The sequence below is a fragment of the Schistocerca serialis genome, chromosome 1, assembly GCF_023864345.2.
Source record: "Schistocerca serialis cubense isolate TAMUIC-IGC-003099 chromosome 1, iqSchSeri2.2, whole genome shotgun sequence".
NCBI lineage: Eukaryota > Metazoa > Arthropoda > Insecta > Orthoptera > Acrididae > Schistocerca > Schistocerca serialis.
Window position 1 is genome coordinate 370529366 of NC_064638.1, and position 15929 is coordinate 370545294.

The window sequence follows — 15929 nt, forward strand, 5'->3', positions numbered from 1 at the left end:
AGTAATGGGGGTGGAAGATTGAAATCTATCATCTAAATATTAATGCAAACATTCTCACCTAAATTTGATCCATCCTTATGCCTGCCATATCCAAAATAACTCCCATCAGGAAATTGTTGTCCTTCAACTTGCCTCACAACTTCTGTATGAGTTATGCCAGCATCTCTTGAGATAACTCTTCTCAGAAACCTCTTTCCTGTAGCTGGGGTGGATGTCAGATTATCACACGGAATATTTGCTGAGTCAAACATTTTTGGACACTGCTGGCACAGATTTGATTCTCCTCCTACCGATCTGGAAACACCCGATAAATCCGCATGTATCTCCCCTTCTGCATTACACCTACAAACATTTTCGATACTTATCACATTGAAATTGTTCTCCGAGACGGGGAGAGCTTCATTACTTGATACATTAAGTTGTAAGCTATTAGCTGATTTTTGTACTGCTGCTGAATAACTTATGTGGGCTGGAGTATTACATGTGCCCTGACAGGAGTCAATCAAATTAGCTCCTTTCTGATGAATGCATGCTTCAGTTATTACTGCTGGCAGAATTTCAATACTATCTTCATCATCTGAGGCAGTCTGAAAATTGTCTTCTTCCTCCATGAAATCCATATGTGGTGACACAATTGGAGTTAACTCTCCATTATCACTATTGTTTTCCGCATCTGTCACAGCATTTTGATCCCTTGCAGGTAAACTCAGGGTACATGGAGGCACAACTTTTTCTTTTCTCATTACTTCATTAAGGACTAAATTTGATCCAATGTCCGAAATAGACTCATTAACAGGGAAAATGCTGTGGTCATCCACAGTTACAGTGGATGATCTGGCTTCTCTGAAAACAAAGGAAATATACAATAATATTAAACTCAATAAAAAATTTAATTATTTCTCTGTTGTTATACCATTAACCAATATAAAACCAATCACATAACAAACAAGAGTTTCATTAAGATATAAACATTAACATTTATTTACAACAGCACAACAATCAAAAAATCTCACAGAAGCAATATCAGTATGACAAAAAAAGAGTGAAGTATTTAATGTTCCATGATAAAAACAATTAGTTAATCAGCTCTTAAAGAAAGGAAAACTTCCTTTCTTAAGTCAAGAATATGTAATACTCAGATACTGGGCTGTCAATGTGGGCTGAAATTCTTTCGGTGGGGGGCACAATACCAGCAACAATGGGACGTCCAGTATTGTTGGGAAGAAGGTGGGTGTGCGGGGTATCATGGGGGTGAGGAGGGAAACGGATTCAGGGTAGATGTTCTAGGAATGGCCTATGGCTTTAAGCAGGGATTACAGGTTATTTGGACTTCTGGGCTGGGATCACTATGGCAGGGTTTATAGGTGGAGGAGTCAGTCAGTAGGCAAGGTAGTCACTGTGATCCATAATGCCAGTGGCTGAATCTTTCTGCAGAGAGAGTGAATAGGCGAGAATCTGTTTTGACACTGTGTATGGATGTCCTCCATTCTGCTGCAAGGTTGATGTTCTGGGGAAGGATGGTGAGTCCATAATGGTCATAAATTCCTGGAGGGTGACCAGAGGATGGTTATGTGGAAGGGGGGAGGATCACACCTGGGTAGTGTTATGAAGTGGGAGAGCCAGGGTTCAGTGTTGGGATTGGATTGAGTTCGATTGGAGGGACTGGTGGCAAAGAGGTGTGTTCCACTGCAGTGATTGGAAGGAAAGTAGGTCCAACATAATTAAATTTTGGTTGAGGGCAGAAGGTGAGGTCTTGGAAAGCACTGATACTTGTATGGAGCTGAGGATTTTGGTGGGAAAGTAACAAATGTTCTGGGATTGTTTTGGCACGGGATTTAGTGTACTGTTGGAAGGGAGTTCTGGGGTAGGTGGCACGCTGAAAAAATCAGTCAGGCAGAATCTGGATGCTATAAGCCATTGACGAGGAGGAAAAGGGATTCAATTTCAGAGATTCAGTTTGCACAAACAGTTTTCCTGTGCCGTATCGCCACATATACCAAATACTGCCACCACCCCAAGACCAGTGACAAAGGAGTGCTCCCTCCCATCACCCAATAAAACTCATGAATTGGAACAACTGAATGACATCCTTTGTCAGGGCTTTGATTGTCTATCATTATTGAGGAACATCCTACCCAAGATCCTTCCCATCTCACCCTCAACCTACAGTAACAGTTTCTGCCCCTTCTGTCCTATCACTTCCTACCAACTGATGTCACAACCTTAATTGTGCACTGTTCTCTGCAAATGCGCCCACTGATCTTTCTCCCTTCTCTGTACCTCTCCTTTCTGCTTCATTTTTTTCCCTTCTCTCCCTCCCCCACAGCCTTCTGATGCTGCACCAGGTAGCCTTGTCTATCACCTCTCGTTGCTGCATGCTCCACCACGCAGAACTGTTTCCTCCTCTCCCACCTGTACCCTGCTATCCCACCCCCTTCCCCACTTCACTATAAACTATTGCTCTCACTTGACACATGTCAGTTTGAGTCTGGCCTGAAAAGCCAGGGTAGACGTGATGTGTGTGAGGTAAGCTTGCTTGTGTGGATGCTGGTGCATTATTCTTTCTGATAAAGGTTTTGGCCTAAAGCTTAATATGTAACACTGTGGACTTATCCACACAAAAGAACTGTAGATGAAATTCATGAAGGTGCTGCAAGCATGAACCTTTATTTTATTAGTGTGAAAGAAGGAATGAAAGTAATGACTGTGCGGCCTTAAAGAAAAGATGATGATGTGAAGATTTAGGATGACGTGAATAACTCTGCTATGAATATTCAAGTAAATAACTAGGTAAGTTAACATAACTTGCAAAGTATTAAAAAGAAGAGTTGAGAGAGGTACTGTGGCATCACCAAGAATTATTTTTGTCTCAGTTTGGACTAATGAAAAAGTATGTTTGTAACTTAGAACTAAAAACTTATGAACCATATCACTTAAAATCTTAATTTGTGCTTATAGCTAAGAAGCCTGCTGCTGGTCAGGAGATTTCAAGAGCCAAACGACCATGGACTTTGCCTGCCTCTAAGGCACCAATATCCATACCGTAGATTCAACCACAATAGAGGGGTATCTGTGGAGAGTCCAGAACAGATCCTGAAAAGGTGCAGCAGAGTTTTCAATTGCTGCAGGGGTGACTGACTGCATGACTGACCAATCTGGCCTTTTAACATTAGCCAACATGTAATCACTATGATGGTACTGCTAATGGTTGAAAGCGAGAGGAAAATCACATGCGACATATTTCCTGAGCACATGCAGCTCTACTGCATGGATAAATTATGACGCCATCCACGTGCATAAAATATTCCAAAGGTAAAATAGTCCCCCTTTCAGATTGCAGGGCATGGAATACTCAGGAGACTGTTGTCATTAGGAGAAACAAAACTGGCATGCTATGAGTAGGTGTACAGAACATTAGAGCCCTTACTCAAGCAGGTAGGTTACAGAATTTAATGAGAGAGATGAGTAGGTTAGAGATCTATACAGTGGGAATTAGTGACATAATATTGAAGGAAGAATAGAACTTCTGGTCAGGCCAGCATAGCGTTATCAACACATCAAATAGGGATAATTTAGGAGTAAATTTAATAATGAATAAGAAAATATTAGTGCAAGTATGCTACTGTAAACAGTATTGATAATGTATGCGAGCGAGAGTGTATACCTGTCCTTATTTCCCCCTAAGGTAAGTCTTTCTGCTCCCGGAATTGGAATGACTCCTTACCTTCACCCTTAAAACCCACATCCTTTCGTCCTTCCCTCTTTCCTGATGAAGCAACCATTGGTTGCGAAAGCTTGAAATTGTGTGTGTGTGTGTGTGTGTGTGTGTGTGTGTGTGTGTGTGTTAATGTGTACCTACCAGCACTTTCCTGTTTGGTAAGTCATGGAATCTTTGTTTTTAATATATTTTTCCCATGTGGAATGTTTCATTCTATTATATATATAAAAACAAAGATGATGTGCGGATGGATGTGTGTGTGTGTGTGTGTGTGTGTGTGTGTGTGTGTGTGTGTGTGTGTGTGTGGGCGCGCGCGCGAGTGTATACCTGGCCTTTTTCCCCCCGTAAGGAAAGTCTTTCCGCTCCCGGGATTGGAATGACTCCTTACCCTCTCCCTTAAAACCCACATCCTTTCGTCTTTCCCTCTCCTTCCCTCTTTCCTGATGAAGTAACCGTTGGTTGCGAAAGCTTGAATTTTGTGTGTATGTTTGTGTTTGTTTGCTTATCTATCAACCTGCCAGCGCTTTCGTTTGGTAAGTCACATCTTTGTTTTTAGAATGTTTCCCTATGTTGGAAAAGGAGGCGTACGATGGGTAGTCAGGCATGACAGACAAATATCATGTGTATCTTCCTAGGAGAACATCATGCCAGTATGACACCGGAAGATCGACAGCTCCTGCACAGAGACACTCAACCAGGCTAGTGTAAAAGGCACCAGTGGACAAATGTTTTCACAATGGTGCATTGTATTAAGGCAGCATAAGGTGACCAGACATGCAGGTGAATAAATGAAACATTCATACTTTAGTTTTGAATGGACAAGGGACTGATACAAATGGTGGAGAGTGGTCCGATCCGCTCCACAGGAAGTAGCGTTTAGGACATGTTGGACATGGAGAGACCAGGTACAGCGTGCGGCCAAGTAAGACACATGGGAGGACCAAGGAAGTTTCCTATCAAGCATGAGCCCAAGGAATTTTGTAGTTTCAGTGAATGGAAGAGTAACAGGCCCAAGTTATAAAGACGGTGGAAGAAACCAATTGCACAGTCAGAAATTTATACAAACTGTTTTGTCAGTGGAAAAGCGAAAGATGTTGTCGATGCTCCATGATTGAAGATGTTTGAGACATTGCTGAAGATGCCACTCCAGGAGCAAGTCCAGGCAGAAGTGTGATACACCACAAAGTTGTTGACGACAAGGGAATCTGACATGCCTGGTGGAAGACAGGCCATAATAGAATTAATGGCTACAGCAAAGTAGACGACATTTCAGGAAGGTGTATTGAGGCATCCTGTCTTTTAAAAATTACTGAAGGAAACTGAGCAGACGGACATGGACATGTTGACATGAGTGTTAATAAAATACACAAAACAGGAAGGTAAAATAGCACGTACAATACACGTAACAAAAGTTCGAAAACTATGAGTGTACCCACACAGAACCATGGAACGAAGTAGTGAGTCAGTAGTAGAACATTAACGACACAGGAAGAAAGTGATATAAGGAGCTAAAACAATATGACAGATGAATGTGGCTGGCTGACCTCAAGAACAAAAAAAGAGGGAAGCCAGCTACTCTGCAACACACTAAAATCCCCAGCTTAAAAGTTTACACCAGAGTCCAGACACATCACAAAACTTTAAAACCTTAGTCACACTTGTCTCATCATCAGCTAAAATAGAGGGCAGATCCCCACCAATATTTGCTTCTGCCCTTGCATCACGATATAAAATGGACTCCGTTAAAATATGGCAGATAGAGATGTGCACGCCAGTAGCATCACAAAACAAGGGATCCTCTTGCCGTAATAAAAAGCTAAGTGTGAGACACATAAGGGTCACTACTTCCCGTCTGAGCAACTGGCAGGAGGAACGCCACAGCCAGGTTGTTGACTTCACCAACCACAGCTTATTGGCCATCACCACCAACCATTCATCATCCCACAACTGCATGCACTTCCTGTGTAGTGCAGAAACAACAGCCTGCAAGGGAATAGAACACGGTGCCACATCCTGTCCTCTGCACGCCTCCTTGGCAGCCTGATCGGCCTGCTCATTTCCCCATATCCCTAAATGACCTGGCACGCAGCAGAATATCAGCTTACCCTGTCATTGGAGCAAGTACTGTTGGTCATATATCAGCCGGACCAACTCTAATGTTTGCCCCGATTATGACGCATCTGCTTCAGTGCCTTCAGGATCGTGCGGAGCTCCGCTGAGAAAACAATAAACTCGTCAAGAAGGTGAAACCCTGTTGACATGGTCCGGGAACACAACACAGCAGCCAAGGGAATTCCCTTGTTTGGAGCCATCAGTGTACACTACTGTGAGAGACTGAAATGTAAAATCTAACATACGATTTTTCTTAAATTTGTCAAGTCTAAAATAAGTCTGGTTGATTGGTTGGTTTAAAAGGGGTGGGGGAGGGAGAGGAGAGGGGAAGGAACCAAACTGTGAGGTCATCGGTCCCTTGTTCCCAGTAAAATAATTACACAAAGAAAGAAGAAAAGGAAGGAGATGTACAGCACAATAACAGGAGAAACGAAGAACCAGAAGAACAACAGGACAATCAACACTACCATGGACAAAACAGGAAAAGAAAACCAGAGAGAGAAGCAAGAAACAGGTAGAAAGGCTAAAAACAAGAGAGCAGATGACTGTGGCTGGCTGACCACACGAATAAAAAGGAAAAACCAGTCACTCTGCGACACATTAGAACATCAACCCTAGAAGCATTAGAGTGGAGAACACAAAGGGACAAAGGACATGTGCTAAAACTTATATAGAATGATGAAACCCACCCTCACAGATAAAACGTAAAACTAAATTAGCCAATGAGGTGTTGTCAGCTAAAATTAATGGCAAATAGTCCAGTAACTGTAGAGTCCACTGCAAGGCAGCCACAGAAGGGCAGTTCACCAAGAAATGGGCCACTGTCAGCAGGGCGCCACACTGATGCTGAAGTGGGTCATCACAGCGAAGGAGGTAGCCCAGAACCACAGAGTCCCTGCGAGAGGTTCGTATGGAGGACTGCCTCACATTCATAGTCTCCTTAATGACATGAAGTTTGTTGTGCATGCTGAGGTTATGCCATTTCGTCTTCCAAAGACGCAAAACCTTGCGGTGTAGTACTGAACGCAAGTCAGTTGCAGAGAACTCCATAAGCGGTCTCCGCGTAGCCTGTTTGGCCAGAATGTTGGCAAGTTTATTGCCTGGGATTTTGATCTGACCTGGGGTCGAGACAAACACAACTGAATGACTGGATCATTCCAGGGCATAGATAAACTCCTGGATGGTTTCTACCAAAGGATGACGAGGGCAGCACTGGTCGACAGCTTGTCAACTGCTCAAGGAGTCAGTACACAGAAGAAAGGACGCCCCAGGGCATGAACGGACGTGTTCAAGAGCACGAGATGTAGCCACCAGCTTGGCAGTGAAAACACTGCAGCCATTGGGCAAGGAATGCTGTTCAATATGTCCTCCATGGACATACGCAAAGCCAACATGAGCATCAGCCATCAAGCCGTCGGTGTAAACCACTTTGTGGCCTCGGTACATGTCAAGAACCGAGAGGAAGTGGCAGCAGAGAGCTGCGGGGTTAAATGAGTCCTTAGGGTCAAGTGAAAGGTTCATGCGAAGTTGCAGCCTAGGTGTACACCATGGAGGTGTACGTGAATGGACCTTAAGTATAGGTGGTAATGGCAAGGACTCCAGATCGGAAAGAAGGGATCGGACACAAACTGCAATTGGAAGCCCTGACCTGGGCCACCGATGCAGGAGATGAACTGCTGTGGGTGGGAAAAGGAGATGGTGACTTGGATGTGCAGGAGAACTATGAACATGTGCAATGTAACTAGCCAGCAGTTGTGCACCCCTAACCTGCAATGGAGGGACTCTGGCCTCCACCAGGACACTTGTCACCAGCCTCGGCCTAAATGCTCCTGTCACTAGATGAATGCCACAGTGGTGCACTGGGTTGAGTAAATGCAACGCTGAGGATGGTGCCGAACCACAAACCAGACTCCCATAGTCAAGGCGGGATTGACCAATGGCTCTGTAGAGCTGCAGCAGTGTAGACCGATCTGCACCTCAGTTGGTGTTGCTCAGGCAGCGGAGGACATTGAGGTGCTGCAAGCACTTCCGCTTAAGCTGATGAACTTGAGGAAGCCAAGTCAATCGGGTGTCGAAAACCAGTCCTAAGAATCAATACGTCTCCACTACAGTGAGTGGATCATCATTATGGTAATGTTCTGGATATGGGTGAACAGTACGACGCTGACAGAAGTGCATAACACATTACTTTGCCCCCGAAAATGGAAATCGTGGGCTAGAGCCCATGACTGTGTCTTGCGGATGGCTCCCTGCAGGAGCCGCTCAGCAATACCAGTACTGGTGGAGCAGTACGAAATGCAGGAGTCGTCTGCATACAGAGAAGGTGAGACGGCCGGCCCTACAGCTGCTGCTACACCATTAATGGTCACTAAAAATAGAGAGACGCCCAATACAGAGCTCTGCAGGACCCCATTCTCCTGGATATGGGGGGTAACTATGGGAGGCACCAATTTGGACACGGAAAGTATGAAGCGACAGGAAATTTGGGATAAAAATTGGTAGCGGGCCTCGGAGACCCCTCTCGTGTAATGTGGCAAGGATATGATGTCGCCAGGTGGTGTCGTACACTTTTCACAACTCAAAAAAAGATGGCAACCAAGTGTTGGCGTCTGGAAAAGGCTGTTCTGATGGCAAACTCGAGGGACACAAGATTATCAGCGGTAGAGTGACACTGGCGGAAGTTGCCATGACATGGAGCCAGTATGACACGTGACTCCAGGACCCAATCCAACCGCTGACACACCATACGTTCCAGAAGCTTACAAAGAACGTTGGTGAGGCTGATGGGCCGATAGCTATCCACATTAAGTGGGTTTTTACCAGTTTTGAGCACCTGAGTGATGGTGCTCTCCCGCCATTAAGATGGCAAGCCACCATCGCACCAGATCCGTTTGAAGATGAGGAGATGTCACTTGCAGTCAGATGAGAGATGTTTAATCATCTGAATGTGGATCCGATATGGCCCAGGAGCTGTGTGAGGGCAATGTGCAAGGGCACTGAGGAGCTCCCACTCCGTAAATGGGGCGTTATAGGATTCACTGTAGCGTGTAGTGAACGAGAGGACTTTCCCTTCCAGCCGCCGTTTGACAGTGCGAAAGGCTGTGGGGTAATTCTCCAATGCAGAGGCTCGAGCATAGTGCTCAGCAATCATGTTTGTGTCGGTAGAGAACACACCATTTACGTTAACACCAGGAACACCTGTTGGGATCTGGTAGCTGGAAACACATTTGATCTTTGCCCAGACTTGGGAAGGTGGCGTATGGCACCCAATGGCCGAGACATATCTCTCCCAACACTCCTGCTTCCGTCATTTCATAAGTTGGCAAACGCGGGCACTGAGCTATTTAAAGGCTATGAGGTGCTCCAGTGAAGGGTGCTGCTTATGCCGCTGTCGAGCTTGCCGAGGCTCCTTAATTGCCTCAGCGACTTCCAGTGAGCACCAAAGGACTGCCTATCACCAGGGGGGCATCCTAAAGAGCAAGGGATCATCTTTTCTGCCACAGTTGTTGTAGTCACCTGCTCAACCATCACATCGAAGTTACCATGTGGGGGAGAGTCACGGTGACAGCAGAGGTGAAAGTTTCCCAGTTCACCTCGTTTAAAGCCCATCTGGGCAGGTGTCCATGGGCCTGACACCGGGGCAGTGACAGGAAGATGGGGAAGTGGTCACTACCATACAGGTCGTCATGTGCTCTCCAGTGGATAGATGGGAGAAGTCCTGGGCTGCGAAGTGATAAATCCATGCCCGAGTGACTATCATGAGCCACACTGAAATGTATGGTGGCCCCAGTATTTAAGAGGTAGAGGTCGAATTGAGGCAGTAAAGTTTTTACATCTCTGCCTAGGCCAGTAACGACGGTGCCACCCCATAAGGGGTTATGAGCGTTAAAATCTCCTAAAGTACGAAAAGTGTAGGGAGTTGATCGATCAGTGCAGTTAATACATTCAGGGATACAGCACCATCTGGAATAAGATATACATTGCAGACAGTTATTTCCTGTGTCGTCCTTATTCTGACAGCCACAGCTTCAAGTGGGGTTTGAAGGGGCACAGTTTCACTGCAGACTAAGTTTAGGACATAAACGCAAACTCCACCTGACACTCGATTATAGTCACTATGGTTCCTGTAGTATCCCTTATAGCTGCAGAGGGCAGGGGTCCGCCTTGCTGGAAACCAGGTTTCCTGGAGGGCAATGCAGAAATTAGGTGTAAAGCTTAACAGTTGCCGTACCTCGGCCAGGCGGTGGAAAAAACTGCTGCAATTCCACTGGAGGAAGACGTCATCGTGAGACTGGGAAGACATGGAACATTCAATAAGGCCGTTTACACCTCAGGGTCACCTGCAGGTCCACCGACTTTTTGCCTGAGCAGTCTATATCCATTGTGTGTGAGGGTCCGGTGAAATCTAGGTCATAGGCGGATGCCAGAATCTCCACCTCATCCGCAGAGACCGCAATTCCCTTGGTCTTGTGGACCTCCTTTTTGGATTTCTCTCGCTGTTCCTTGGGTTTCCCTGGCTGGGAGCACTTCACCGATTCAGTCTCCGGGACTGAAGATGAGTATGAAGCCCTATAACCAGCTGCTTTTGGGCTCTTCAGCCACTGGCAGGTGTCATCTTTCCCACTAGCAGAAACCTGGGAAGGGAGTGACCCAAGGCACCCCTTCCTTGCGAGAGGAGCCAAAGAAGACTTACGCTTCTCCGGCTCGGAAGTGGGGACTGATATCCCCGATGGTCGGGGGAGGGGGTGGGCAGGTGCTGCTCCTGAAGTACGTGGTGCGGGAGCAACAGGGAAGGAAATGCCCCCCACCATCAAGGGAGCAGGTGTAATCTTCAGGTTCTGAAAGGCAACAGAAATGCGACGAACTCATGGGGCGACAACTGTTCTTGCGGTGGCGGCGGTGTAAGAGGTGGTCATAGCCACAGGATGTAGGTGCTCAAATTTCCTCTTAGCCTCGGAGTAGGTCAGTTGGTCCAGGGTCTTATATTCCATGAGTTTCTTCTCTTTGTGTAAAATCCTGCAGTCTGCCGAGCAAGGTGAAATATGCTCTCCGCAGTTGACACAGATGGGAGGCGGGCCACATGGAGTATTGGACACCCACAATCTCGACATGTGACTCTGGAGGTACAGCGGGAATACATATGGCCAAACTTCCAGCACTTAAAGCATCGCATCGGGGGAAGGGATATATGGCTTGACGTCACAGCGGCAGACCATCAACTTGGCCTACATTGACAATGTGTCACCCTCTAAGGCCAAGATGAAGGCACTGATGGCAACCTGGTCATCACTCTGACCCCGATGGACGCGCCGGATGAAATGGACACCTCACCGCCCTAAACTGGCGCACAGCTCGTTGTCAGACTGCAACAAAAGGTCCCTGTGGAATATATTACCCTGGACCATATTTAAGCTCTTATGGGGTGTGATGGTAACAGAAACCTCCCAACTTGTCACAAGCGAGTAATGCCCGTGACTGGGCAGAGGATGCTGTTTTTATCAGGAATGACCCACAGCGCATCTTGGACAATCCCTCCACCTCCCCAAACTTGTCCTCCAAATGCTCCACAAAAAACTGAGGCTTCATGGACACGAAAGATTCCCCATCAACTCTCGTACAAACAAGGTATCAGGGCAAATGGGCTCACTGCCATCCTTAGCCAGTCATTCCTCCCACGGTGTGGCCACGGAGGGGGACAATTTGGGGTCATATTTCTTAGCACTGAAGTTAGGCTTTACCCACTTAGAGACTGCTGGCGGCGGACCACCAGCAAGAGATGACGTACTTCGCTTCATGGCGTGTCACCCGCCCTGATGCTACCCACTCCGACCAAGGGGCCTCTCCACGGGCGCAAAGCAGCCTCAACAAGGACCACCTGACAGGATGGCCATTGCCGAAAGTCCCGATGCCCCTAGGAGGTGGGCATCTACTCCATGGCATACGTGGTGAGTTAATGGCACAGGCATCAGAAGAGCGATCCCTGAGTTGTCAAGGGGCTACAACCAACATGGTACATGGTGGCCCCACCACAATGGACTGGCTACCGTGCTGGATATGAGGTGCTAAGAAGTCCATGGTCATCTTCAGCACAGAAAGCGACATTGCATAGTGGAGAATGCACCCAGGAAGGTGTCCTCGCCCAAGCAATGGAGAATGAGCGGGACTGCAATGCGACAACGAGAAAGTGGGCTAAACATCTCAATGCACGATGGATGCAATGCACCAAATAAGGTGGCCTTCCCCAATTTGCTCGCTGTTCGAACATTTAGAAAGATGGAGGTCAAACCCGACAGGGGCCAACACATAACGGCCAAAACGTGTGAGATTCCTTTTAGTTGCATCTTATGACAGGCAGGAATATCCTCAGACCTGGAGGGGGATCTAAAACAAGTCTGAGCCTCCAGAGAAGTCAAGGTGGAAATCTGTTGCCACTGCAATGTAAAATATGAAGACCAGCCACGCCCATTTCTAGAACGCAATCATGTGCAAGAATCCAATAGGTCCTCGCTGTCTCTTGCAAAAAAGCCTTTTCAGTGGAGGCTGAGCAACAGTATAGTAGGCAGGTGTGTATAGTGTGGACAAGGTTTTATACGCCTCGTGCACCATAAGTAGATGTCGCCTGACGTGAAGTGACGGTTCACCAGCCTCTGCAAAGAGGCTTGATATAGGGCCTGTTCTGAATGTCCTGGAAGCCAAACGAATCCCTTCATGATGCACTCAAAATTGAGCCGAGATTGCAAAAATAACAGTCTGCTCCCCATGTACAGTGGCTAAGACATTAAGACATTGTAAAATACTTAAAGCATTAAGTGACCGCATTTCAGATTCTTAAGATGTGGTAACCATGTAAGCTTAAGGTTAAATCTGAGCCCCAGAAACTTCACTGTGTCTTTAAAAGTAAGGACAGTGTCCCTCATCCTCAACTCGCGAAAGTTTAAAATTGTGCGGTTGCAGCTGCCATCAGATTGCCACATTGTGTACCATGATTCATCACTCCACACACAGTTTTTCCACTGTTCAATTGTCCAGTGTTTACACTCCCAGCCAGGTGTCGTTTGGCAATTACCAGCGTGATGTGTGGCTTATGAGCAGCCGCTCAACCACGAAATCCACCTTTTCTCACCTCCCACCTAACTGTCATAGTATTTGCAGTGGATCCTGATGCAGTTTGGAGTTACTGTGTGATGGTCATGATAGATGTCTGCCTATTACACATTATGACCCCCTTCAACTGTTGGCAGTCTCTGTCAGTCAACAGGTGAGGTCGGCCTGTACACTTTTGTGCTGTACATGTCCCTTCACATTTCCACTTCACTATCATATCGAAAACAGTGGACCTAGGGATGTTTAGGAGTGTGGAAATCTCAAGCACAGACGTATGACATAAATGACACCCAATCACCTGACCACATTCGAAGTCCGTAAGTTCTGTGAAGTGCCCCATTCCGCGCTCTCACAATGTCTAATAACTACTGAAGTTGCTGATACGGAGTATCTGGCAGTAGGTGGCAGCAAATGCACCTAATATGAAAAATGCTTGTTTTTGGGTTGTCCGGATACTTTTGATCACATAGTACTGCCAAAGTTGTCTGTGCACTGTTATACAATTCTATTGTTATACAGTTATTAAATTTAATAGTTTTCAAAGGTGTTTTGTCCTGTGTATGATGAAATAATGATTTAATAAACTTTTGGAAACGTTCGTTCACTGTGTTTTTTTAGAGTTTTCTGTGTGTAGAAGTCTTTAGTAAATTTGGTGAGGTAGCTTTCGGCTTACATTTCTTATTGTTTCTAGTGAAATATTTCAGTAAAATTTTTATTCACTGTTTTAATTTCACTAAGTGTTCCAGTGGCCACTTGAATTTTTGGTTTTAGTAGTATTAATGAAGTCATTGGTTTCTTAGTAGAGAGAGAATTTAGAGACTGCTACTGTTAGTTCTATAAATAGACATTTTGTTTTTTCAGTAATTGTAAAATTTTACCACGAGTGAGAAGTGTTGGCTCTGTCATATGTTTGTGAGTAATGGGTTATGGTGTAGGATTTGCTCAAAGTATTTTCATTTGGGGGGGGGGGGGGCGGCAATGGGGAAGTCAGGGGGCATTCTAGTGAGATACTCTTGTGGGAATGCAGACTTAAGTTGATAGAAGAGCGTACGATCTGTGCCCTTCAGATGCAGTTACAATACGCGAAGGAGGAACTAGATAGCTGGAGGAGGGTCAAGGTGCTGGGGAATGGGAACTGGCAGTTGGCAAGAAGGCAGCTAAGAGGAGGATGTATTCAGACAGTTGTACTTTGCGTATATGCAATACATTTGACCAGCTGTCAAGAGTTGAGTGGAGAGGAGCTTTTGTAGCTGTAGGTGTAGGAAAGATGCAGCAGTCCTTAGAAATTAGGAGACAAGTCAGTTGCAAAGTGTAACAGAAAGAAGAAGGTTCTGCTGCTAGGGAGTTCGCATGGTAGAGGTGTCGGCCAGCAGTTACAGGAAGTGTTGGGGAGTGAGTACCAGGTCATTAGCATTGTGCGGGGTTGGCTCTGGTGGTGACATCATATGGGAGTTATGTAGGAATTTTACGAAGGAGGATCACTTAGTGATAGCAGGTGGAGGAGGGAATACGCTTGATAGGGACGGAGAATATGATATAGGTGGTGACATGGGAAAGATAGCTATTCAAACTGGTGGTATTAAATGTGCATTTCGTGCAACTGTTTCAGTGTCATAATTGGCTTCATCTTAATGCAGCTATTAGGCATGTTAACGTGGGGCTGGAAGCACACTGATGGCAGAGGGCATGAGTCACATTGCAGTGGTGCCAGCTGAGTCTATCAGTAGATCAGGTTTCACTAGGCATGGCCTGCACCTCAATAGGTGTGTGAAGGGGAGGCTGTCAAAGCTTACAGATGGCAGTATGGTGGGTTGTGGTGGGACCACTCGTGGACAAATTCCTGTAGTAGCTGGTGTTAGAGCTGCACCTTCTTTAGAACAAAGTCAACTGATAGGTATACCTGCTTAAAGGAAGTCCCTCTAACTACGGAATCACCTTCGGAGAACGTCATGTTTCCAAGTAGGGAAGGGTTAGCTTATTTCATCAAAATATAAGAGGTATCAGAGATTTAAGTTAGTGAACTGCTTGTAGATGTTGACTCCCAAATTATTGGTATATCGGAGCACCACTTAAATAATTTGACAATTCAGATGCTTCTTTTCCCAGGATACAGATTGGCTGGCTGTTTTTTAAGGAGTTTCTTGCAGAGTGTATGTAAAAAAACTGTATTCCGTTTGAGTCTGTAGACGTATCACAGCACTGCACTGAACAGATATCTGTATGCTGAGGAGGGGCAGTTGAATTTAGTGAGACTTAGCTTGTAATTGTTGTTGTTTATAGGCCCCCTAACTCTGACTTCAGAGCATTTCTGCTGAAGCTACACAGGGTTCTTGATTCACTTTACAGGTAGTACCAGAAACTAGTTATAAGTGGTGACTTCATGTACTTGAACAGGTGTCACATATAATTACAAACTATGTAGGAAAGCTAATCCAACGGTAATAGAGAGTTTTTCAAACCTTGTCAAGGAACAAGAGTGGCAGTATATTTTTAGTGCCGGTAACATAGATGACAAATATAATGCTTTCCTTCACACAATTCTCATGCTATTTGAGTGCTGCTTTCCATTAGAACATTCGGAATGGAGTACTAGCAGTAAAAGGCAGCCTGGGTGGCTGACTAGTGGGATAAAGATATTATGTAGTACAAAGCAGCAATTATATCAAAATGTTGGAAGTAGTCACAATCAAGCTACAGTAGCCCATTACAAACAGCATTGTAAGGTGCTTAAAAATGTTAAAAGGAAGGCAAAGAGTATGCAGTTGCAAACAGAATAGCTAATTCACAGGATAAAATTAAAACCATATGGTCAGTTTTGAAGGACGTGTCTGGTCAGCAGCATAAGGTTGACGATAGGAAGTCTGTCTGTAGTAAAAATATTTCTGTTACTGATATATCAGATATACGTACAGTATTTAACAGTCATTTTCTGAGCATTGCTGGTGAACTAAATAAAAATTTAGTTTCTACAGGGAATCATATAACTCCCTTGGCC

The 15929-nt window shown here is 45.5% G+C and overlaps 1 protein-coding gene across 5 annotated transcripts in view; it reads right to left on the bottom strand.

The window, feature by feature from the left end:
• The window catches only part of LOC126470560 (PAS domain-containing serine/threonine-protein kinase), a 426440-nt gene that overhangs the window by 47654 nt on the left and 362857 nt on the right, over nt 1-15929 (bottom strand). For all 5 annotated transcript variants that reach the window (XM_050098516.1, XM_050098533.1, XM_050098526.1 and 2 more), the window contains exon 12: nt 59-843. In XM_050098516.1, coding sequence (XP_049954473.1) covers nt 59-843 — 785 coding nt within the window. The remainder of the gene's footprint in view (nt 1-58; nt 844-15929) is intronic.